The sequence below is a fragment of the Melopsittacus undulatus genome, chromosome 2, assembly GCF_012275295.1.
Source record: "Melopsittacus undulatus isolate bMelUnd1 chromosome 2, bMelUnd1.mat.Z, whole genome shotgun sequence".
Lineage (NCBI taxonomy): Eukaryota > Metazoa > Chordata > Aves > Psittaciformes > Psittaculidae > Melopsittacus > Melopsittacus undulatus.
The window spans coordinates 23910851-23937335 of record NC_047528.1 but is presented as its reverse complement, the minus strand read 5'-3'; the positions used below and the strand labels follow the sequence as shown (position 1 = coordinate 23937335).

General features: G+C 39.9%; 1 protein-coding gene across 3 annotated transcripts; it reads left to right on the top strand.

Moving 5' to 3' along the window:
* The first annotated feature begins 1308 nt into the window (after window positions 1-1308).
* SPART (spartin) lies at window positions 1309-23347 on the top strand. 3 transcript variants are annotated; one of them, XM_031047724.2, is made up of 9 exons: window positions 1309-1395; window positions 9715-10548; window positions 11594-11791; window positions 12786-12890; window positions 14637-14766; window positions 15551-15745; window positions 16418-16576; window positions 16655-16745; window positions 21555-23347. In XM_031047724.2, exons 2-9 carry the CDS (start codon window positions 9724-9726, stop codon window positions 21739-21741), a joined length of 1890 nt encoding a protein of 629 aa, XP_030903584.2. In that variant the 5' UTR covers window positions 1309-1395; window positions 9715-9723; the 3' UTR covers window positions 21742-23347. The 3 variants fall into 3 exon arrangements, with proteins under 3 accessions (XP_030903584.2, XP_005147679.2, XP_005147680.2); XM_005147622.3 differs by lacking the exon at window positions 1309-1395 and adding an exon at window positions 1406-1544; XM_005147623.3 differs by lacking the exons at window positions 1309-1395; window positions 12786-12890 and having other exon boundaries at window positions 9724-10548; window positions 21555-21741.
* The last annotated feature ends 3138 nt before the right edge of the window (window positions 23348-26485 follow it).

Here is a 26485-nt window from a genome sequence, read left to right as displayed (position 1 = left end):
CCCAGACGATATGTTCAGGAGCCACCTGCCTTTTCCAGATGTTTCATGCTTATCTGCTAAGTTGTTAACCATATTACCCCTGCCTGTAGTTCAAGCCTACCAACAGGCTGAAGATGTGTTCTTGCACCTTAACAAAGTGGCAGTTCACAAAGTGACGATCAGTAACTGGCATAATTTCAAAAAGCTGCACTGTTAGCTTTGTCAGACAGTTGCTATTGCTACCTCTTCACTTGGCTTGAGGACAGTTTATCTGTGAATGATTATGGACTTTGAAGGCAGAAAAAAAGGTAATGACCATAGTAAGACCATTACTCATCTACCACAGTTTTTACTACTGCTACAAGTTGTAGAATAATTATATATTCTACAGTGATTTATTGTGCTTCCATCAGTATTTCAGGGCCTTCTGACTAAAAGCACTCGCTCTACACAGCACGATTCCCATCTAATACGTAACCAGGTTACACTTGTACTAGCATTTGGTGTAAGTCAATGAATTTTATTTGCATACTAGTAAGTGGTTTTGGAGAATTCTATCTCATTTTTGATTCACAGCTTCCTCCCTTCCAACGCTTCCCAACTTTCAGAGATTAATTTGAGATCTCTCAATGATTTCACTGTTTGAATGATGCTTAAGTAACTGACATACATACATGCTTTTATAACTAAATACATATATATACAAACGTTGTCCAGCTTATGTAGAACTTATTTATACATTATTAAAGTATTAAAAATTAGATATTTTGGGATTTTTTTTTAATGAAAATGCAGGCAAAAATTAAGCAAGCCCACAGTGGTTGATCAGATTGCAATCACTGAAGGTATAGCTCACCAGAAACAGAGTTATCATTTGCAAGTGAGAAGGAAGACTTTCAGAATAAACACACCGTTTAATTTTTGTAGATTCAGGTCAGGAAGAAGCAGTTTATTTCTACAGCTATTTCTACACCAGCCCTCTACTGGTGCGAATTCTGACTCAAAGCGCAAGTACTACGGTTATATAAATTAACAACAGATACAAGCTGCCCTATGACAGGTGCTGACATGGCAGAGCAGTATCAGCCTGGAACGAAACTGCCATGGTGGACATGCTCATGTGTTCGGGACGACTCAGGCGGCCTCGGCGTACGTCTGCTTAGCTCATCCCTCCCTCACTTCTGACACTGCTGTGCTCTTTACCAGCTCCCAGGCCCAGCAAGGCCCGCCTCCACAAAGCAACCCTGGTAACCACGCAGCTCCGAACCAGACACCACCACCACAACCACAACACCGCCCCTCCCTCGTCCCCCCCCCGTCAGCTGGCGCTCGGTGACGTCCCGGTCTCGAGTCAGCGGCTCCGCCCTCTGCCGCCTGACCCGTGAGGTGGAGCGGGGCGTGGTAGGGTTCAGTTCGGTGAGCGCTGCCGTGGGGTCTGGCCCTCCAGGGTTGCTCGGGTCGCTCTATAGGGTCGTGGGGCTGCGGGGAGGGGTGTTGCTCACCTGTGGCGAGACGGGACGACACGGGGCGACGCGGGGCGAGCAGCGTGAGCAGCGTGCGCAGCGGTGAGCCGGGCAGCGGGCCTGAGCAGGGCCTGGAGGGTGGTGACAGCCTTCGAGACGCGGGGGTCCTCTCCCTGCAGAGGAGCATCGCTGAGCGGAATCCCTACTGCCCTGCGCCTGGGCGAGCGGGGGTCGGGACTGGCGGGAGGGGTGGAGGAGCTGGCGGTGCAGCGGGAGCGGTGTGATTAGGCCAGGTTGAAGTAGCCGCGATAATAAGTAATGTTTTGAGTGTCGTCTCGTGGAACTGAGAGGTTTTCTGTTAAAGTACTTTGGAAAACTACTCCTTATTTTGTCTTTTTTTTTTTTTTTAAAAAAGATTCACGTCAAACAGCTTGGGCTTGAGTAGTTTGAATATGGAAAAATCTGTTTGCAGTGATGGGAAACTAGCAGGCATGCAGCTAATGAAAAAATATTAAATAGTTATCTTACATAACAGTAAATTTTCCATGATGTCGTTGGAATTTTCGGCCACAGAACAGTGGATGGTGATGATGTCGTTAAACTTCAGTGCTGTGAACAGTGTAATGCCAGGCAGCGCAGCTGCACCATGAAGTGCTAAGACGGTGCTGAGAGCCTAAAAGCTTTGTGTTGAGAGCATGTGATGGAGATACAGACCAAGAGGCAGGGAAAAAGTTAATTTATTTGTCTAAAAAAAAAGCTTGAGACAGCAGTAGTACCGAGGGGAGGAAAACAGATGTGCTGACCGGGTGAATGCAGGCGCTGGGATATTTGGCTGAGAAGATAGTGTAGGCTGGAATGTCAGAAGATGTAAGTTTGCTGAAGCTTTAAGTAATTTTGAGAGTAGGAATTGCCATGTTAGACCAGGTCACTGACTTTCTCTGTTATCCGGTCTTTGATATTACCTGTCTGCTTAGACGCTAGCTAGCAATAGGCCATCACCTAATGAAAAACAGAAAGGTTACTTTAAACAAACTAATTTAAATAAAAGAAAAAATAAAAAGCCATAAATTTATTCAGGCTAGTACCTGGCTTGTATTAGTTTCAATTCTTTATAACATCTGTTTTCATTCAGGTAGTTCTTTAAATTCTTGGGAGTTACAAGTATTTTCTTACTTCCTATTTCCCTATAGAAATAAGGCTTAAAAGGTTCTGTCTGCATGGTAGGTCTCCTTCATCCTCTTCATCCTTGAAATCTGTGTCTGATAGAGAAACAGTTGATACATAGAAAGAGCTCTTGGATTAAAGTGTTGGTGGAGGTTTTTGTTGTTGTTTTGTTCTTTTTTTTGTTGTTGATGTTTTGCTTTTTTTCTTCCTATATCCTGAGGGTTTAAAAAAGAGTTGGAGTGACCTCTGGCAGCCAGGTTATTTAATCCTCTCAAGCTTTAGGCTCCATATTTACCTTTTGGTACTAAGATCCACCAGTGAGCTGTATTTTTTTTTATATATACATTATCTTTTAATGAAGAACGGTTTGCTGCTTCAGATGCAGGATGGTCAGTCCGATAGTTGAGATGTTTACAATATCAGAACTCAGGTTTCCCTGTTGCATTGTAGTCTCTCTTGGTTATGTCCCTGAAAGATCCAGAGTATCTGTGCTGATAAATGGAAAAGGGCCATGGAATCAGCTCAAGCACTGAATTGATCTATGATTATCTGCAGTGCCCATTAGCTCCTTTCTTAGCTCTGTTTTGGACCAGCTTTCTCCAAAGTGAGTTCCTCTAAATCTTATTTATCACTAAGTAGTACAGATCTGGGCCAGTCTGGCCGCAGAACCAAAGGTTGGTTTGCAGTACTCTAATAATTAGTAATACACACTTTACCATTCATTTCAGCTTCCAAACAGAGAAAATAAGACTGCATTATACAGAAATGGATTACACATAAATACTAAGATATGCACAATGCTTAAATACTGTATTAAGATCCTACACTGAAAATAATAATAACCAAAGATCTTCCTTGCATGTGATCAAATTGCTGCTTAAATGTTCTGTTTCAGAGAGCATGTCTTCTTGTGTTGTGAGGGAGCAATCCAGTTGGCTTATTTACTTTATACTATCCATTATTTTGCTTCCATTTTATAACCATAGAACAGTTACGGTTGGAAAGGACCTTAAGATCATTTAGTTCCAACCCCCCTGCCATGGGCAGGGACACCTCACACTAAACCATATCACCCAAGGCTTCATCCAAGCTGGTCTTCAACACCGCCAGGGATGGAGCATTCACAGCTCCCCTGGGCAACCCATTCCAGTGCCTCACCACTCTCACAGTAAAGAACTTCTTCCTTATATCCAGTCTAAACTTTTCCTATTTAAGTTTTAACTAGTTACCCCTTGTCCTAGCACTACAGTCCCTAATAAATAGTCCATCCCAGCATCCCCATAGCGTCCCTTCAGATACTGAAAGGCTGCTATGAGGTCTCCACGCAGCCTTCTCTTCTCCAGGCTGAACAGCCCCAACTTTCTCAGCCTGTCTTCAGGCTTCAGTCCCCTGATCATCCTCATGGCCCTCCTCTGGACTTGTTCTAACAGTTCCATGTCCTTTTTATGTTGAGGACACAAGAACTGCACACAATACTCCAAGAGAGGTCTCACGAGAGCAGAGTGGCAGGATCACCTCCTTCGACCTGCTGATCATGTTCAATTTTGATGCAGCCCAGGATACAGTTGGCTTTCTGGGCTGCAAGCGCACACTGAAGCTGGCTCATGTTCATTTTCTTATCAACCAACACCCCCAAGTCCTTCTCCACAGGTCTGCTCTGAATCTCTTCTCTGCCCAACCTGTAGCTGTGCCTGTAATTGCTCCAACCCGGGTGTAGGACCTTGCACTTGGCATGGTTAAACTTCATGAGGTTGGCATCAGCCCACCTCACAAGCATGTCAAGGTCCCTCTGGATGGCATTCCCTCCCTCAAGCATGTCAACTGAATTGAACCATTGACCACAACTCTTTCCATGCAGCCATCCAGCCAGTTCTTTATCCACTGGGTGGTTCATCTGTCAAGTTGATGTCTCTCCCATTTAGAGACAGGGATGTTATGTGGGACAGTGTCAAACGCTTTGCACAAGTCCAGGTAAATGATGTCAGCTGCTCTACCCCTGTCCATCAATTCCGTAGTCCCATCATAGAAGGCCACCAAATTGGTCAGGCAAGATTTGCCTTTACTGAAGCCATGCTGGCTGTCACCAAGCACCTTGTTGTTTTTCATGTGCCTTAGTATGCCTTCCAGGAGAATCTGCTCCCAAATTTTGCTAGGCACAGAGGTGATACTGACTGGTATGTAGTATCCTGGGTCATTCCTTTTCCCCTTCTTGAAAATGGAGGTTATATTTCCCTTTTCCCAGTTGTCAGGAACTTCACCTGACAGTCATGATTTTTCAAATCTGATTGACAATGTCTTAGCAATGTCATTTGCCAGCTCCTTCAGGACCCATGGATGGATTTCATCAGGTCCCATGGACTTGTGTACATTTAGGTCCTTAAGATGGTCTCAAACCAGATCCTGTCCTACAGTGGTCCCAAGGTCTTCATTCTCACACTCCCTGCATCTGCCTGCCTGAGCTTGTAGTAGATGATCCTTGAATATCAACCAACAGTCTTGGGCACCCCTGCCCTCTAGGGCTTTATCCCATAGAACCTTACTAATCAGGTTCCTGAAGAGGCCAAAGACTGCTCTCTTGAAGTCCAGGGCAGTGAGCTTGCTGCATGCTCTGCTCACTGTCCTGAGGATCTTGAGCTCAACCATCTCATGATCGCTGCAACCACAGCTGCCCTGGAGCGTCACATTTCCAACCAGCCCCTCTCTGTTGGTGAGCACAAGGTCAAGCAGGGCACCTCTCCTTGTCAGCTCCTCTGTTACTTGCAGAATGAAGCTGTCTTCCACACAATCGAGGAACCTCCTGGATTGCTTGTGCCAGGCCATACTGTCCCTCCAACAGATATCAGGGTGATTGAAGTCCCCCATGAAGGCTGACTTTCAGTTGTCTTGTGATAAAATTTACTGTTAATTCCTTCCTCCATTTCCAGATGCTTTTCTACCCAAAGGCATGGTTTGGTGGTAACTGCTCTACATATACTGCAAACTTGGGATGTTTCAAACAATCGGAGATGAGTTGCAGCATGCCCACTCTTCTGAACTGCTGAGTCAGCTTTTATATCTCTGCCATGCACAGCTGTGCACTACTGCTGTGTATATGCTGATAGTGCTGACAGCTCCTTTTTCATACAGACCTTTTTTAGCTTTAATAAAGACTGAGCTTTAGCAAGAACAGTTGTGGTGACAATGTGACAAGCATATAGTGAATAGTAAATTAATTGGCTCAAGTTGAAATGTAGCTATGACTTGAGGCTTTTACTTGATGTCTCTTCTTGTATAACAATTACTAGCAAAAGAATCTGTTAGAATCTGGAATATCTTTGCCTCCGCCTTTCCCAACAAAAACAAATCAAAACCATGGGGCAGAGTAGACTAAGGTACTGCAGTTGTGTTCTCACAGATTAATTCTGTACCTTAAGAAGGGATTTTTCACAGGCACTAAAAATGTCAAAACACTAGATTTTGCCCATAAAGAAGTACAATGTGATGTTAGTTAAAACTTGTCTTTCTCAATCTTTTAAACATTTCCTGTTTCTACAATAATTTTTAAATTGGAATTCTTTACTGTTAATGTTAAATACTGTTAAAATATTTTTCACCTTTATACCCTTCTCAAAAGGAAAAACAGATTTTTCATTAGTAAATACAAGTATTGACAGAAGATGATGTGGCTTGGCAGTCCCTGGGGTTTTTTGCTAGCAAATAATTTGACACTACATATTTCAAATGGTTAATGTGTAGATCATAAGATATATGATGTGGTTAAGTTTAATCTTTCATGTAAGGATCTATCTCTATCCACAGACTTGTTAGATTTCTTTTCAGTTACTTTCAAGATAATTGTTTTATTTTGTGCTGGTTAGAAGCACGCTTCTAACTCCAAAACTCGGTGTCCTTGATGGATATTAAATGTGCACTTATTCTTTATAGAATCATAGAATGATTTGGGTTGGAAGGGACCTTAAAATTCGTCTAGTTCCAACCCCCTGTCATGGGCAGGGACAGCTTCCATTAGACCAGGTTGCTCCAAGCCCCATCCAGCCTGACCTTAAACACTGCCAGGAATGGCACAGCCACAGCTTCTCTGGACAGCCTGTTCCAGGGTCTCACGACTCTCATAATGAAGAATTTCTTTTTTACATTTAATCAGAATATACCCTCTTTCAGTTTTAAACCATTCCCTTTTGTTCTATCCTACATGCCCTTGTAAAAAGTCTCTCTCCAGATTTCTTGTAGGCCCTTTTTAGGTATTGGAAGACTTAAAAGGTCTCCCTGGTCTCCCTCCAGGCCGAACAAACCCAACTCTCTCAGCCTGTCTCTATAGCAGAGATGCTTCAGCCCTCTCATAATCTTTGTGTTCTCTTCTAGACTTGAGGAGGTCCATGTCCCTTTTGTTTTGGGGTCCCCAGAGCTGTATGCAGCACTGCAGGTGGGGTCTCACAAGAGCAGACTAGAGAGAGAGTATCACTTCCCTCGACCTGCTGGTTATACTTCTTTTAATGCAGCATATGGTTGGCAGTATTGTTCCTCAGCTTAAATCAGAGATGCTGAGCCTGTTGGCAGGAAATGACTGCAATCAACCAGAAAGTCTCCTTCAGCCCAAAATTCCTTTTTCCTGCTACGTGAGGGTAGAGCAGTGGGCAATGAGCCTTGTAGCTTCAGTCACTGCTGATAATGCTCCACACTGGGCAGCCTTCTCAGGCCATTGCTGTTGTATTATGAGCTATGTGTCTGTCATTGGACTGAAGTCTTTTGCATGAAATTGGATTTTATGCATCATAAAACCAGAAATGTGCTCCAGATTACATGGTACATCTGTCATGTGACTGCAGATGCATCAGTCACATAAGTGCTGCATGCACTTAGATCATAAAGGATGTGGGACTGGAACATGGTATTCCATCTTTGCCTCTTTAAAAATCTTTTCATGACCTGCATCTCTCTGTTTTTGTTGGAGTATGTATATATAATTATATATATGTTGGAGTGTATATATATATATATATATACATATATATAATTTCTTAGATTATATATATTTATTTTTTTACTTTATTGATAATTAGACTAAAAGAAGAAGAGACGGTAAATAAATGTAGGTAATACAAATGTATGTAAATACCTCAGAGTTTATTAGGAGTTTGCATTTTAATAGTTATTTTCTTCTTTCCTAATTTACCTTTTTCTTTTTATCGAGTATATTTAAAGAATCCTAGAATCAGAATAGTTAGGGTTGGAAAGGACCTGAAGATCATCTAGTTCCAACCCCACTGCCATGGGCGGGACACCTCACACTGAACCATATCACCCAAGGCTCTGTCCAGCCTGGCCTTGAACACCGCCAGGAATGGAGCACTCACAGCTCCCCTGGGCAACCCATTCCAGTGCCTCACCACGCTTACAGTAAAGAACTTCTTCCTTATATCCAGTCTAATCTTTTCCTATTTAAGTTTTAATCAGTTACCCCTTGTCCTAGCACTACAGTCCCTAATGAATAGTCCATCCCCAGCATCCCCATAGCGTCCCTTCAGATACTGAAAGGCTGCTATGAGGTCTCCACGCAGCCTTCTCTTCTCCAGGCTGAACAGCCCCAACTTTCTCAGCCTGTCTTCATATGGGAGGTGCTCCAGTCCCCTGATCATCCTCGTGGCCCTCCTCTGGACTTGTTCCAACAGTTCCATGTCCTTTTTATGTTGAGGACACAAGAACTGCACTCAATACTCCAAGAGAGGTCTCACAAGAGCAGAGGGGCAGGATCACCTCCTTAATTAAAGAGACTAATGCAGTTGCTAAGTCTTTGGCTTAGGAAGCCAAACTTAACTATCTCTAGGGAAAAGTATTTGATTCACCAAAAAAAAAAATCAGTTACTTCTGCACACTTCTTCTTGTTCTTGTGTAGCTTGCTAGAATGTGGATCAGCATTGTCTGATGTCTCATCAATGCTGTGTACAGTGGCATTAATACTTCTGTATGTGTAATAGAAGTATTTTTATTTTTGAACTTTGATTTTTATTTACCCCATGTTTTTTGTGTCTTGGTATCATTGTGATTTTATCTAGATTTTCCTCCTTTATTCCATCCAGCTTACAGCAGAGAGTCATTGTTTTTATTGAAAATGCATGTGCTTTCATTTTTATATAGTACGCTATTTTTGTTGTCCTTTATTTCCTAGTATAATAACCTGATTTTTCTGAATTGACAATGCCTTTCAACACTGTCAGCAAAAAAATTTCACTGGAACTTTTTGCATTGTGTGTTGTAAACACTGTCTTTGTACAAGAAGGATTTGTATTTACTGCATTTGGTCAGGACAGAAGATACACGTTCAGTTAAAATATATACGCATAAACCTGTTGGATTCTTTTCTGCTCTTCCGTTATTGAAATACACATGAGGCAGTTTGAGAAGTACATTCACAGAACCTGCAACCTGCACATACTGGTGCTTCCAAGTTTTTGTCACCTGGAATGCAAGGAAGGGAGAACACCATTTTTTTTCTCACTTTATAAACACTGTAAATGAAATAAGTAATTCCCTGGTTTTATTTTGTAAAGCACAGCTTTAACTGTTCAGAGTATTTCTTCCCAGTTCTGTGTGTTCAAGTTTATCAAGATTTATTTAAATCTGTTGAGTGCTTTCCCTTAAAATATTTAAGTAAATATGTACTGAGTTTTTTAAGTTCAGCCTTTATTTGAATTGACAAAATGTTAACTGAAATTTTTTAACACCTTAAAGATTTTTTAAAAATATCATCAAAAGTGAATTCTTAAACCATTTTTTTAGTCCTGTATTTGCTACTGATCTTATTTTTTTTAAGATGGAAAATTTAATTTTGGGCATGTCCATATTCTTCTGATGTTTAACTTTTAAGAAATACATGTTTGATGTAACTAGATATGATAGGTATAAGTTTCTTGCTGTCTTGAAATCACGTATTCTAAATCTGAAGGTTATTAGGTGATAACCATAACATATCAGACATCGTACCAAGCAGCTAGTTAGCTTTCTGCTAATACATGCAGTATGGTCATCACTAGAAACTAATTAGAAAACGTTTTATTCTAAGGTAAATATTGTTTGGCTTTATAAATATTTTTAATAATTTTTATTCCAGTTTGCAGTAATGGAACAGCTGCAGGATCCCATTATGCAGGAAGATGCAAGTATTAAAGCTATTAATGAAGAGTACAGGAAAGCCTTTCTTTTTATTAATAAAGGACTGAATACAGATGAACTGGGTCAGAAGGAAGAGGCAAGAACTTATTATAAGCAAGGGCTTGACCACTTGCTCCGAGGAATTAGCATTCCGTCACAGGGTCCTGCATGCGTAGGGTCCCAGTGGGAGTCTGCTAGGCAAATGCAACAGAAGATGAGGGAGACCCTGCAAAATGTTCACACTCGACTTGGCATTCTGGAACAAAACACCCCACCAGTACAAGTGAGTCCTGTGATGGATGCCCCTGATGGAGTGCCCAGGTTGTACCCATCCATTCCTTCCAGAGAAAGACCAGAAAGACCCCCTGCCCCTAATTCTCTACTTGTACCAAGTCAGCCACCTGAAGCTGATGGAGGTGCTGCAGCTGTGAGCCTGGGGCAAATTCCAGCTATGAGTCCATCTGCAAAGCCTCTTTGTCTGCCAAATGAAGCACCTCCTGCCTATACTCCTCAAGCTACTAATGGCCATTTTACAGTGTCCTATGGCACAGACTCTGGGGAGTTTTCTTCTGTAAGTGAGGACTATTACAGCAAGTGTACTCAGCCACCTCCCCTTGAAAACCTGGGAGTGGATGCAGATGAGCTGATCTTGATTCCCCAGGGGGTACAGATATTCTTCGTGACTCCTGATGGGCAGGTTAGTGCTCCTTCATATCCTGGATATCTACGCATTGTGAAGTTCTTGGATACAGACAGTGAGACGGCCCAGAATCGTCCACCTGCATTTCTTCAGGTAACAGGAAAATAATTTTGTCCTTTAATTAAATTTCAAGAGCTGTTATAAAAATTTAAAAGGTAATCGTCTTTAAGTTCTTGCTCTGTGTGATAGTATCAAGGATGTTGGAAAAAAAATTTGTGCAAATTCACGTTTTTATGACTTTTTCTGCAAAAATTGTGTCTTTGCAAGGTTGTCAAGTGCTGACTGTTCTGATGAATTCTGTTTTCTAAAGGAGTTTACTTAACTTGTCTTTTTATTTCATAAAATTAACTTCCCTTTCCTCATTTAGAGAAGACATGTTGATTCACCTGTTGTAACACATCAGTGTAAAATAGGGTTGTGCACTACCCACTTAAGTCTCAACTAGTGAGAAGTTATTGCAGTTAGGACAACTGATAATTAGGAATTTGAGGGCCGTATTAATACAGACTCTGAACTGCAAATAAAGAAGGTGCATTTTTTGCATTTTTACAGTCCATGCTTGCTTCATGTAGGCATATTCTGTAACATACATTGTGTTTCTGGTCTGGTTTCTGACTTTGGATCTCGTTGTTGCTGCTAAGACTGGCTGCTGAAAGTCTCATCAGTGAAAGGGAAACTTAGAGGAATAAACAAAAACTTCTTCCTGGTTTGGGGTCTGCTGATTCACCTCCACCTGTGTAAGCAGTCTTCAACAATGCTCAGGGAAAGCCATGTTTTCTGTATCCTATCATATAAACTTGTCCTGAATCTGCAGGAAATTACAGGCCCTGTGAATCCTGAACTTGTTTGGCAATGCTTTTCATCTGCTTCTGTACCTGGGCCTTATGACTAGACCTCATTTAAGAGGCTACTAGCCCAAATTATAGTCCTGTGAAAATTAGTATTTTCTCTACATTAGACTGTCAGAGCCAATCAAGAATATTTCCGTAGTGCTGTGGAGTTTTTTTATTGATTGTATACAGCTATTTTTCTTACTAAACTTAACAGAAGATCAAGTTTATGGTGCTTATCAGTATATCCTACCTGGTTTTCTTTTTTAAAGCATCCTTTAATTCCTTTCTGTACTTCTTGTTTCTAGGTCTGTGACTGGTTATATCCTCTAATGTGTAACCAGTCTCCTGTTCTGTGCTGCAATACTGGAGTCTACATGTTTCCTGACACGATGTCCCAGATACCGGGGTCCTATGTGGGACTAGTGCTGTCTTCAGAACTTCCAGCCGCTGACAGAGAGCTGTTTGAGGATCTCTTAAAACAGATGTCTGACCTTCGAATCCAGGTGTGTTCCTGGGCTGCCCATTTTAAGCTAATAAAGAGAGATGTAAATGATCAATACATTCTTCCATTTATAGTTAGTTTTGTAAAAGTACGAAGTTCTGTGTCTTGCTTGGTAAGCTCACCAGAGAGAAATAAAGTAGCCAAGATTAAGCAACCTAGTAATGAAACTGTAGGCCTTGTGAGATGGGAGGAAAGAATGTTTTTAATACTAAATTTTAAGCCCAGAGAGGAAATGGAGACCATTTTTTATATTTTCCCTATTTTTTCCAAAAGGTAACATAGAACCCAAATGGAATTTTGTGTTCAGGAGAAAACACAGTATTTCCTCTGTGTGTGCACACAGTCTGTGTAGTTTTGATGATACTGTTCTTGGAATATTGTGCCCAAATGTTTACAGTTCAAAAATGTTAAGCTGCTTCAGAGACAATCTGTGAAAACAGTGTGTACCTCAAAAACCTGCCTTCAAATGGGATCCTAGAACAGGTAAATCTAGCGCCTTATTGCAGTAAGATACTGACTGATAGAAAACTAGAAAAAAAACCCATACTCTTAACAAATACTGTGTAAGAGAAAGTGACTAGAAACAAGTGAAATATCTTACTGTAAGAGCTCTGGTGCTCCATTTCAGGAAGAACGGTAATCAGTGACTACTTAAAAGCTCATAAGAGGATTGTATCTTCTCATGAAAGATAGAATCTTGTAAAATCACCAAGATTTGAATGCAGTGATGATGCAAGACCAGTTTGCAGCATGCCATGTGGGCAGAGTTCTGCTATGGTATAAATCCTATTGAGTTCAGCAGGGAATTTCACTAGCAAAAGAGGCCCCCAGCTTATACTTAAAGTAGTACAGAATAATGTGATGCTTCACTGCAAGAATTAATGGGTAAAATCTGTTGGTTTTCCTACTCAGAAGTAGTTCAAATTTGGTATCTCATTAGTTCCTTGTCCTAAAATTCCATGTTTTTATTAATGTTCCCTGATACAATGTCACAGGTGCCAGGATCCCATGAGAGATTAGGGTTATCTTCAGAGCTCCCAGCAACTGAGAGAGTGCATTTTGAAGATAAATTTAAACAGATGTCTGGCCACAAAGTCCAGGTAAATTCTAGGACAGTGATTCCAAATTTTATGAGCAAAATTGTCACTGGACAAAAAAATGGCTTTTTTTTACATGTTGGAGCTGTTGAGATTTCAGACTTGATTGACAGCTGCAATGCATGCTGTGCCCTGTAGGGCTTGGGGGTTTCGGGTTGATTTGTTTTTTGTTTTTTTTTTTTTTTTTTGTTTGTTAGGTTTTTGGTTTTGGTTTTTTTTTGTTAGTTCGTTTTTCTGTTAAGAGCTGATTCGGTTACTGCAGGCTACCACATTTTGCAGATCAGCAGATTTCTGGAGTCTTAAAACCTGTGATATAGCACAGATATTTCAACATTTGGTCTGATGGCCATTTAATACGTCTGTTTTACATAATATTCATGAGGGTCTAATTAACAACTGTATTTAATGTAATTATAGTCCTGAGTCACCTGTCTTACCAGAGAATCCATTTCTGCTCCTTAGGATAGTTCTTAGAAGTCTTGTTAACTGTTTTTCTACACCAAGCTGTGGTATAGCTAAATTATATCTGGAACATAGTTTTGGGGGTTTTTTTATTGTGTGTTTTTTTTTTTTTTTTCTCCTGCCCAGCCTCCAAAGCATTTTGGTCACAGGCTAAATACATTTCTTGAACATGAAATATCACACTGCTGTCAAGCAGTAACTGATGATATAGTACATGTCAGCAATAGATTGTTAACCTTATGGATAGCAACCTTCTAAGTCTTAATCTACTCTTTTCTGTTAATGTTGGTTTTATTTTCTTTTGCTGCAACAATCATCTTTGTGTGATACCCTGCTTTTAGTTCCTGTAAATATTTCTGGGAAATCTAAGAATTCCATGTGGTATCAAATACTATTCTATATTGTGTACTCTATTCTTCTTATAGTTTCCATCTAAGAATATAGACTCTTCTAGACTAAACAAAAAGATTTTTTTGTTTCTATCCATCATTAACCAGCAGTGTTTCGATTGTTGAAATTTTTACTTTTACATTAGAATAATCCTAGAATAGAATCTTAACAAAAACCTAAATTACTTTTTTTTTTTGCTTTCTGTAATTAAAGTTTAATTATACATTCTTTGTGAACTGTCTAAGTGATGTTACACATTTTAGAAACACTAATCAGACTATGGCAGTGGTTTGTATGTTTGAATGATTAACATCTACTCCAGAAACTCCAGTGTTTGTCATGAATCTACACAGAACCCATCCACCCAACTTTAAATTTGGAGCAGTATCATGGACAGCTTAATGTGTTCCTTCGCTGTGCCAGTCTGCAAAAACATCAACAGCACATATGATGAATAATCTCCTTTATTTTTACAGTTGGGAGGAAAGGATGAGGAGCAAAACAATCAGAACAGCTGCATTCTTTTAGTGCAGCTGGATTCTCTGACCAAAGACTTAAGTTCCCATATTGAGTAACAACAGAGTTGACTTCCCTCTGAGAAGATAAAAATGATAAATGGATAAGTCTCATCTTTTGGCAGTGTTGGCAAGCACATCTTTTTTTTACTGGATGGAGAAAGCATACAGAAAATGCTGAGCTTCCTGATAAGCTTTTTTGAATGCACAGCTTATCTGTGCAAAAGCAATTGAATCACAAATTTCCCTTGAGTTTCTGGGCACTGACCCAAGGAATGCAGAACATTAACATGATTTAATAATGGATTTGTATGATCTAAAACAGAAATCCTGATGATAATGTTGCAAAGTAGATTCTCAGGTGTTTATTTTTCCTCTTTAGCCTTCAGATACCTCTGGTGATGTAATTAACTTGTCTCAGACTGTACGGATCGAACCACAACCTGAAGGAGCAGAAAATCAGAAAGAGTTACCAGAATGGAGTGAGAAAGTTGCTCATGGAATCTTGTCAGGTACTGTTGTAATAAGGGGATTGTGTTGAATATGAACTGCTGTGAGTAACATTTTAACAGTATTTTCACCTAAATCCATGTGGGCTGGTAAAAGCTGAGTGGTCAGAAGTAGTTGTTCATCAGTTCCATTTGTGATCATCTAAAGTGTACTTTGAGCTTTATAAAACCAGTGCAGAATTTAAATCCATTGCCAACAGTATTGCTTACTGCAAATGAGGCAGGCTTCTCATTCAACTAAATATTAGGATTTAAATGTTACTCAAGCCACTGAGACAGAACAATTTTACTCCTGTGCAAGTAGTTATATTAAACTAGGCATGTATCTGCAGATAAACTTTTTTTTTTCTTTGAGAAACTCTGGAAATAACTAATGACCATTCACTGATTGTAATAAAGATCATAAAGATGTAATAAATCTGCTAGGAGCACTAGAGAGTTGGGTTGTGTGTTTTCAGGAGGTAACAGCAGCAAAATACACAGTTCTATCACTTCTGACCCAGCTGTGGCTTGCGTATCTATCAAAAACTGAGTATCTGTTTAAGCTGATGTTTGAATGAGGGGTGGCTGTATTAAACTTAAATAAAGCGAACTTAAAAAAAGTGGGTCATGTAGGAGCAGAAAATAGCTGCAGGAATTCATGTTGGCTTGTTCAGGGAAGAGTATAATTGCAGGCTGTGTTTCAGGAATGTTTTCAGTCAGTGTTGCAGAGGCAGAGGAGGGAAAGCTGTAGGAATTGTAGTCTGTGAAGTTGTATATTGTAAGAAAATCAATTTTTGCCTTGAAGGTGCATCTTGGGTAAGCTGGGGCCTAATAAAAGGCGCAGAATATACTGGTAAAGCTATACATAAAGGAGCTTCTAAACTGCGTGAACACATCCAACCAGAAGAAAAACCTCTGGAAGTCAATCCAACTGTAGCAAAGGGACTTCATGTAGCAAAACAGGCTACTGGAGGAGCTGTGAAAGTCAGCCAATTCTTAGGTAAAAAATTTCACCTCATAGTATATTATATTTTTGACTTAATAAATATTCTGTAAAATGAGATCTGGTTTCTCTAGCCAATTAGAGAAGGGACTGATCCAATGAAATCCAGAGATAGGTAGTTTTTGCCTTGTTACCTCCTGCGAGTGACATGTTTTAGGACTAGTATTTATTATTTGGCCTTGAGGCATCCCTTTCTTTCCTAAAAGAATATACTGTACAGTCTTAAAATTTAAAAGACAATTGCGCTGGATGTTATAAAACCACTCTGAAGAGCTGGAGTGATTGTAAGAAAGACTTTTCCAGAAGTCAGGGCAGAGAAGAAGCAGCATGTTCCCTATCTGCGAGTTGGGGATAACAAAACAATGGAAATAGTTTCTTGAAATTTGAGAGTGAGACTAGTGTGTTCTTTGAAGTGCTGTTTAGCCATACTTGTTTCTTAGGAATTGGAGCTGAATCTGAAATCTGAAAACAAGATAATCTGAAAAACAAGGTTGCTTCTGTATCAGTTGGGTACTTAAGCATGGACTGAGGCCTGTCATTGAAATAAGCATATTAAATAGAAGCAACACTCAGGACTTCAGTGTGCTTACTTCTAATTAGATGTAAGTACCTTCAAAGGAAGATGTTCTGTTTGTACTAAATAATCTGCATACTATTATTTTATGGTAGTTGAAGGAGTCTGTTCTATAGCAAGCTATGTTGGGAAGGAGCTGGCTCCACACGTGAAGAAGCATGGCAGCAAATTAGTTCCAGAGTCCCTCAAGAAAGATAAAGATGGCAGATCCACATTGGATGGTGCTCTGGTGGTAGCAGCAAGTGGAGTTCAAGGTAATAGAAATCCCATATGCTTTTTTCATTGCATACTTTTCAGTGCTGTGGACTCAAATAAGCTGATCATTTTTACAGGGTTTTCAACAGTGTGGCAAGGTTTAGAAAGTGCAGCAAAGTGCATTGCTAAAAGTGTTTCAACTGAGACTGTAAAAACTGTCAAATACAAGTAAGTTATGTTTTTATTGTTTTTATGTTGTGCAGTGTATTGTCATTGTGTTTGATTACTGACAAAAGAAAAAAAAGCTTATCAAATTGCAGGGAAGGTGACTGAAGTACCAGCTTTGCTCTAATTATGCAGCACACGATAAGCTGCCAAGTGCACAGTAATGAGCATCTCCTGTAAGTAAAAATATGAAATGAGTAAATGATTGTGTTTTTTTAAGCTCTCTTCTAGAAGCATTACAACTTCAGGCTATGCTATAAATAAGTTTCAGTTATGTGTCTTTGTGCTACATTATAATGTCATAATGAAAAAAATTACTGGTTCAAACCTCTCAGCTCTGATCCTGAATTTATATAAACTTAGCTAAATTTAAGAGAAATGGAAGAACTTCATCTATTGGCAGGTCTGGATAAAGGAAGTGGTACAAAAAATTGTGTAAGGAAATCTAAGGTATTAATAGCAATAATGAGATAGTCTTGACTTGCAAAATAGAGATGTTCTTAGAAAAAGATAATGGGGAGACGGGGTAGTAACATTTTAGATTAAGATGATGTTGGTAAGATGATAGACCAAAAAGGAGTGCATGTACTGAAAAATGCAGTTAAGAATACAGGAATATATTGAAATGACTGCAAAATGTATGAAATAAACACCTCAAAAAAGTGCAATAGTTGTAACAGAAAGGGAAGAGCCAAGGAACATGTAGGTTAAGTGGCATTGCTGGTAAGTGTAGCAACAGATGTTCAAAAGGACTGCTGGGAGTGCATAGAGTTTTAGCAGAAGGTAACAATGTAAACATGAGCATACAGCATTAAGTGGATTGGCATTCAGGGTTGTGTTGTGATGTGTTAAAATAGAAGGCTAAATAATGAAGTTCTAGTCAGTGGTGCCTTATTGCTAATATTTGTTTTCAGTAGGAATGCTGGAAGGTATTCTACTGGTACTAGTTTCACATAAATTCACATTAATGGTTTTGTTTTAGATATAAAGATAGGAAATACGAAGATCAACAGCCAACAGCCACTAAGAGTGAAAAACAATAAGTAATTAAATGTTGCAGTTAATTGCAATTGAAAATACTTCAGATGTGATCTTTAAAATATATATATATATAAATACTCTTGTCTTTTGGAAGCTGGTTTTTGTTTTGGTGACAAAGATCTCTGCCACTCAAAATACTCCAATGAATGAGTTAAATTCTGAAGCATAGAATCATAGAATAGTTAGGATTGGAAAGGACCTCAAGATCACCTAGTTCCAACCCCCCTGCCATGGGCAGGGACACCTCACACTAAACCATATCACCCAAGGCTTCATCCAAGCTGGTCTTCAACACCGCCAGGGATGGAGCATTCACAGCTCCCCTGGGCAACCCATTCCAGTGCCTCACCACTCTCACAGTAAAGAACTTCTTCCTTATATCCAATCTAAACTTTTCCTATTTAAGTTTTAACCAGTTACCCCTTGTCCTAGCACTACAGTCCCTAATGAATAGTCCATCCCCGGCATCCCCATAGCGTCCCTTCAGATACTGGAAGGCTGCTATGAGGTCTCCACACAGCCTTCTCTTCTCCAGGCTGAACAGCCCCAACTTTCTCAGCCTGTCTTCATATGGGAGGTGCTCCAGTCCCCTGATCATCCTCGTGGCCCTCCTCTGGACTTGTTCTAACAGTACCATGTCCTTTTTATGTTGAGGACACCAGAACTGAACACAATATTCCAAGAGAGGTCTCAAAAGAGCAGAGTGGCAGGATCACCTCCTTCGACCTGCTGATCATGTTCAATTTTGATGCAGCCCAGGATACAGTTGGCTTTCTGGGCTGCAAGCGCACACTGAAGCTGGCTCATGTTCATTTTCTTATCAACCAACACCCCCAAGTCCTTCTCTGCAGGACTACCATGAATTTCCTTTTTGCCCAACCTGTAGCTGTGCCTAGGATTGCTCTGACCCAGGTGTAGGACCTTGCACTTGGCATGGTTAAACTTCATGAGGTTGGCATCAGCCCACCTCACAAGTGAGTCAAGGTCCCTATGAATAGCATTCCTTCCCTCTAGTGTATCAACTGAACCACACAGCTTGGTGTCATCAGCAAACTTGCTGAGGGCACACTCAATTCCATTGTCCATGTCAGCAACAAAAATATTAAACAAGACCGGTCCCAACACCGATCCCTGAGGGACACCACTCGTTACTGGTCTCCAGCTGGACATTGAACCGTTGACCACAACTCTTTGAGTGCGACCATCCAGCCAGTTCTTTATCCACCGGGTGGTTCATCTGTCAAGTTGATGTCTCTCCCATTTAGAGACAGGGATGTTATGTGGGACAGTGTCAAACGCTTTGCACAAGTCCAGGTAAATGACGTCAGCTGCTCTACCCCTGTCCATCAATTCCGTAGCCCTGTCATAGAAGGCCACCAAATTGGTCAGGCAGGATTTTACCCTAGTAAAGCCATGCTGGCTGTCACCAAGCACCTTGTTGTTTTTCATGTGCCCTAGCATGTCTTCCAGGAGAATCTGCTCCCGAATTTTGGTAGGCACAGAGGTGATACTGACTGGTCTGTAGTATCCTGGGTCATTCCTTTTCCCCTTCTTGAAAATGGGGGTTATATTTCCCTTTTTCCAGTCATCAGGAACTTCACCTGTCTGCCATGATATTTCAAATATGATGGCCAGTGGCTTTGCAACTTCATTCGCCAGCTCCTTCAGGACCCATGGATGGATTTCATCAGGTCCCATGGACTTGTGTACATTCAGGTTCTTAAGATGGTCTCGAACCAGATCCTCATGTACAGTGGGCCCAAGGTCTAGGTTTTCACAGTCCCTGTGTCCGCCTTCCAAGACTCGGGTGCTGCAGTCAGAGCCTTTGCCAGTGAAGACCGAGGCAAAGAAGCCATTCAGAACCTCAGCCTTCTCCAAGTCCTGTGTAGCCAATGTCTCTAAATCAACAACAAAATCAGCTAAAACTTAACTGCACAATCTTTGCGGTTGGAATTATAAAGAGATCCTCATCATATGTGCATGTTGATCAGAACTGGGGGGAAACGTAGCTTTGGAAGTAATATTTCTGCCAAAGAATCATGCTACTACCTTGTTGGGGTTTTTACAACAATTTGAACAACTGCAGTATCTACATTTACCCAACTTTTTTCTTAAAACAGAAAAAAAACCCCAAAATTACAAATTATGCAATTGAGACAGGCAAACTGAAAAATCAGTTAACATTAAGAAATTGTTAGTCTGAGTGCATTGAATAAGCTGCAGCCCTACTTTAAATGATTTTACTGATGCTATCTAAAACTGACTTGTGATGTTCCTTAGGCAAGTATAGTTAATCAAATTGATAAATAATGGAATTTTTGCTGTGGGATTAAATCTGTGATCTGCAAATCCAATGTTGGTGATTCAAGGCTCTATCAGAGAATTAAAAGCAGAACAAAAAAAAACACTAATTCTTTTTATTTGGTTTCATTGTTGGTTCCAGCCATTATGCCATGACTTGTATAAATTGTTCGATTCTTTGATATTCTCTGCTTCTTTCTGGCCTTATTTTGAGGTTCTCAAAAAATCTCTGGTCATAAGAAGGTTAGGAAAAAAGTAATTCTGCAAATAGCTGGGATTCTTATGCTGCTAGAAATACTGCCCTTTGGCCTGGTTTGTCTGAATACAGTGATCTCTGGGGAAATGTCTGGCTGCCCAGAACAGTTGGAGTTACTGTTCTCACAATACTTCTGTCATCTTTCAGTATACTCTCCCTACTGGTGTAGATGTGTATCTTTTTTCACAGCTGAGTAATTAATATGAGACTGCTGAATTGTCCCTTAAAGCATAAAGAAGCTGGACCTACAGCCCAGTGTAGAGACCAGAGGTTTTCTCTCTTAGTAGTTTTCATCGTATCCTCAAGGCTGCTTTGAGCTTTCTGGGATTTTGTGACTTCTGCCCTTATTTTCCCTTTCCCCTTTGCCACTGTATTGATTCGAGGTTACTTAAGATAACTTTTCACTGCACAGTGAAATTTTTTTGCTTCCTACCTCCAATGTACGAGCATAGCTGTGTCAGCACTTCACTGTACCAAGAAGATCTGTTAGACTGTGTGGGTTAACTTACTTAAGCATGGATGTGCACTATCTCAGTGAGTCTGCTTTTGGGACTTTGAACTAGCATGCCAATGTGCTGCTGTTACACCAGACATAGCATCATGTTATGCTATGTAAAACAGGTGAAGGTGACACAGGACAAGTACTAACCAAGCACTATGATGGCAGTAGTGGTACCAACTGAGGAAAAAAATACGCCTGAGGTGATTCCAGTCCCTTTTTTCTGTAACAAGTGAGAAAGCAGGGCAGTATTTTCCCTCCCTCCTCAATGTTGCCACCCATGGTACAGACTGAGAACGTTTAGCAGCTGTGGGTCCAGTTGTGAGGACTTACAGGGGATAGGACTTACAGGGATATTAGAAATTTTACCTAAGAACTTAGGTGGAAAAGTACTTTGGTGGTGGGGGGGTTATTGCATACAACTTCCCCCCTTATGGTTCTATAGGTAAGCATTCTGCTTTTCAAAACTAAAGAGGAAGGAAGGAGAAAGATTGTAAGGTTTTATGAGGAAAAAGTGAAGAAGCATATTGGTAATCCAGCTGATAGAGGAGCAGCCCTTACTCAAATGGCTTGGTTATTTCAAATTTTGTTCTTTATATATTCAGGCTGTGTGATTATTATTTGTTCTTGGCAATGATTAAATTTTTGTTTTCAAATAAATTCAAGTGAAGATTAAAATAGTATACCAATCTACAAAACTGCTGTCTTTCTTTAGGTATGGAGATGATGCTGGCCATGCTACAGACAATGCTATGAATTCTGCAATCAATGTTGGTGTGACAGCATTTAACATTGACAGTATTGGTATTAAAGCAGTAGTAAAGAGAACTGCAAAGGAAACTGGACATGCTGTGTTGGATGAATATAAAGTACTGGATAACAAGAAGAAGGATAAAAAATGAAAGCAAAGCCTTACATTAGAGATGAAACTTCCTATTTAGAAGTCACGACGTTGCTAATCTGCAATTTAACACAAATCACACTGTACTTTTCAAGCAACTGTTACTTAATTTGTTATGAAAATTTAATAGTAGGGAGGGTATTTACGTAAGGAAAAATGAAAATTGTCTTAATTCCATGATGAGTATTGAATAAGGGTTTTAAACAACCAATTCAGGGCTTTAGACAATGGGACAGATAATGAGTTTGCAGTTAATAAACTTGCCTCTTTAAGCACTTTTTCAAAATAAAAAATGAACTAGATTAATATAGAAATACTGTTGTGAATATTTTTTGAATCCTTTATATTTGTAAGGAAGGTGGTGATACAGAAACAAATAGGATTAATAATTGTGGAACAAGTAGGATTTCTAGTTTCATTTTTTAACTGTTCTGAAGAGTTAGTTTTACTAAACCAGCCTTGTCTTATTTAATATGTACTGCTAAAATAAGCTATGTGATTAATTGTTTTGTAGAGAATTTCCTTTTTTGGCTACCGAACACCTAATCTTATCCAAAGTTCATGTTAGAAGAAGTGAAAGATGAGCCTCAGGTAACTAGGTAGTTATTCCCTTTAAAACTTTTTTTTTTCTTTTTTCTTCTAGCATATAAGCAAACCAAAGATACAAAGCATCTCTTCTAAAAGAAGGTATTTACAACTGTAGAAAAATGTGTTCTTTAGTTGGCTTCATAAGGAATATACAAAGATTTTTTTGAGATTTTTATGTAAAGGATGAGTATGTTTTTGCATAAATTATTCTTCTGTGAAAACACAAAATTCTTTATTATTCTATAGAGGACACTAGGAACTTCTATGCATTCTGTATTTTTCAGACAATCCAGAAAGATGCGGAGTATATACCATGGCCTCCTAATGGCAGATATAGAATCACAGAACCATAGACTGTTTGGGTTAGAAAGGACCTTAAGATTATTTAGTTCCAACCCCCCCTTTCATGGGCAGGGACACTTCCAGGTTGCTCAAGGCCCTGTCCAGCCTGGCCTTGAACACTGCCAGGGATGGAGCATTCACAGACAACATGTATTTGCTTCAAGAAGTAGTTCTAACAGCATCTTTATTCCATTAAATTCATAGTTGCACAAAGTTTTTCTTCAAAGGGTATGAAGACAAGCCCTCTTAATGGAGAGGTGTGTGGACTAGAATAGACATGACTGTGTAGGTTATCCTGTTCCTAGTGCAGTGTGAAATAACTCCATATGTAGAACCATTCAAATGCTTTCCCACTGTTTATTTAACAGTTCACTGTTGAGTTTCAAAGCTGCTACATATTCTAATACTGGCTGGACCTGTAGCAAGCAGAACTCTTATCACTTTAAAACTTATCTCCATTTCATGTAAATGGAGAAAAAGCTATAATTTGTTGTTAGCAAATGATACTTGCATAACATTGGAAAAAATAAATAACAATTAATGCTATTACAATGATAATGCACATTTTCTAGTGGCTACTGTAGGTGTGTACTTAGGGTGAGAAATGTGAAACAAAGGATCTAACCACTTGAAGTGTAATGATTTATGGAAATAAAGATGATATCAAAGTTGGTTAATCTGTGCTTGGCTTTTTTATACGTGAAGCAACTGTACGGATCAGTGAGTGGAAAGACTAGGACTTCTGAAGTAATAAAAGAACAGTATTAGGGTATGTGTACAATAGAAACAGGCTCATCAGTTAGAACTTAAAATACTTCAAATTAAAAATGCCCATCTAAAGCATACTGCAAGAATTTCTGTTACTACAGACTGTCAACTTGCCAGCAAGTGTAACCAGTTTAAGACTACTAAAGGTTCCATGCTAGCAGAAGCATTTTTGTTGTTATGGGCTGCATTTAGAACAGGAATGTATGTATTTGCATCTTTCTCTCTTACACATTTTGATTTTGCATATAACTCATACCTTTTGTTTCATGTGTAAACCATCAGAACCACAAGTTGTATTAAAGCAACCGTTAAGATTGAAGTGTTCAAGTCTTCAAGAGACCAAGTTGTAGCAAAGTGAGGAAAAGGGTTAAAATGCCATCCCTATCAGGCAAGCGTTATTGTCCTGTTCAACCTGCTACTCTCTTCACATGTACTCAGTCTGTCATATTTGTTTCAAAGTAAAGTTGAGTTGTTGGGTTTTTTTCCACTAAGCCTACCCCGTTTTACAGTTTTTGATGTGATACATCCATTATATTTCCTTTTAAATTTTTCCAAAGTTTAATTAATTTTCCCTGCTCAAAGTAGTATACCTCACAACTTACCCTGCTTCAGCTATCACTACTTGGGCCCTAGGCAGCAAACCCATAGGCTTCTCCCCACTTCCTTTACCATAAACAACACCGTTCACACACTTCCTACCTTACCTCAGCTCTTCTTTTTATTACACTATAGGCGTTAAGCTCCTTAAGCCTTACATCTTAGGTTTTCTATTGCCAGCTTGGTTTTGTTTCTCCTTTGAACACTAAACATCATTTGATGTATGGCAGTCCTAGAAGCAGTCTTACTAGCCTGTTTACTGAGTGAACCACTACCTGATTTCATAGAATAGTTAGGATTGGAAAGGACCTCAAGATCATCTAGTTCCAACCCCCCTGCCATGGGCAGGGACACCTGCATTCCTATTTCTGCATTCCTATTTCCAAATGAATTTATTTGAAGTCTTGTGCCAGAATAGTGCTCTCTGATCTCATCTTGAGAATATTATTTCTGATGACCTCTAAGTCATTCTAAGCTATTGCTCTCTCTGGCACCTTCATCACTCTATAGGTATAAACCACTGTTTTTACCTCGAGTTTGAATGGATTACTTTAGTTTCCAAGGTTGGCAGGTTGGTTGGTTTGTTTAATTCTGATTTAAAACCATCTTGGAATAGCCTATTTCTTAATATTCCCTGACAAACTAAATCTGTAATCCTTTAAAAAGAATTGGTAAAACTACCTTCCAGTAAAACATGCTGACCAGCTCACCATAGAATAACGTAGGTTGTAAGGGAGCTACAGCAGTCTGTAATCCATCATCCTTCTCAGAAGAGATCCAGCTGGAGCACAGTACAGAACTGTTTTATCTCCAAGGATGGGGACTTCACAGCCTCTCTGGGCAACCTTTGCCAATTTTGACTCAGTAAAGGTAAATATTTCTCCCTTACACTGGGCCAAAAGTTCTTGTATGTGCTCAGGTGTGGTGCTGCTTATCCTTCTGTAGTGCACACTGGATAAAAGTCTGCCTTCTTCATCTCTACACCCTTCTCTTACGTAGTTGTCGACAGCACTAAGATCTTCGTATGCTTTCTCTAGGTTGAACACAGGACATGGGTGGCAGACCTTAAGTTTTCCATGGGAGCTCAAAGCTAAGCACTGCAGCATGTGGTTCCACGAGTGCTGAAGGGAGTGGAAGAACCACTTCCTTCAACCTCTTGTCTGTGCTCTTGCTAACACAGCCCAGGAGGCCATTGGTCTTGTCTACTGCAAGATGTGTTGCTGGCTTGCGGTCACCTTATTCACCAGAGACCTGTGTCTTTCCCTATGAAGTTGCATTCTAGTTACTGCCCCCAGTCTGCACTGATTCAAGGGCTTTTCCCATCCTAAATGTTGGACTGCATTTGGTTTTTGTTGAATTTCATTGGGTTCCTTTCAGCAGCCTGTTTCTCCAGGCTCTGAATGCCTTCCTGCATGGTGACTGCTCCCCTCAGCTCATCATCATTGGCAAACTTGCTGAGAATGTGCTTAGTCTTCCAGGATGTTAATACAGAATTAAGGGTATTGTCTCAGGTATTGATCCCAGAGTCAAGCAGTCATACTGCTGATCACTGCACTTTCAGCCTGATGGCCCAGACAGTTTTCCAGCCACCTTATTTCCCAGTTACCCAATCTACAACTTGCCAATGTGGCTATAAAGGTACTATGGGAGACTCCTTGGGTACAGACAAAATCTACAATATCCACCACTTGCCCCTTGTCCACAGAGCCAGCCATAGTACCCTTGTTACCACTGATACTACAAGAATACTAGTTCTTTGTAAAAGTTAATATATGTCATAATCCAAATGTCTGTCTTCAGCAACTGGTGTACTTTGCCTTTAAGCAACTCTAGCTGTTTACTGCTTTTGCATAATCTGAAGATATGTAATTAAGTATAAAATTCTGTTTTCAAACTACATTGTGTCATGATCAAGTTTCCTAACTTTTCTTAGAAAAAAAATTAATCTCAAAAAAAACCATTAATGCCATAAACCAATGAAAGTATATTTATAAGTATTCATGTATCTAATTTTAACTACTTTATTTGCAATAAAAAAATGGAAGAAAAATCTCACGTGTTGCAATTTCTACTGTTACTGCCATGTCTGTTTAAAATGTTGATGGTTCAAGGTTTTGCCTACTCACAAGACCTCAGTCCACGAGACACTTTTGCTCTTCTCTCACTCCAGTTCCTGAGCATCCAGTTACACCCACTATCCTGCACCAGCCCAAACAGTGTGGTTTGGGCTCATCCTTATACGTTCACTGTGACCTAGCTCCTGAGAGCTCATCTAGTTAGAACACCTAGTAATCCTGGAGTTGTGTTGATCCAGTTGATACTGGAAGTATCCTGGAGAGAAGGTCAAAGAAGTCTCCTGCAGCAAAGAGAATACACTGGGCCCAGGGTAAAGCCCTGTGCTTTCTCCTCTTCTGACTTCCTTGAGATTCCAGGGCTCCCTCTGAGTTCTC

Bases quoted from the DNA above. Each gene is read 5' to 3' on its own strand.
- SPART (XM_031047724.2), top strand. From the start codon at position 9,724: ATGGAACAGCTGCAGGATCCCATTATGCAGGAAGATGCAAGTATTAAA. The intron at 12,891-14,636 runs GTAAATTCTAGG...TTTCCTCTTTAG, and splicing joins TGTCTGGCCACAAAGTCCAG to CCTTCAGATACCTCTGGTGA. The intron at 14,767-15,550 runs GTACTGTTGTAA...TTTGCCTTGAAG, and splicing joins TGCTCATGGAATCTTGTCAG to GTGCATCTTGGGTAAGCTGG.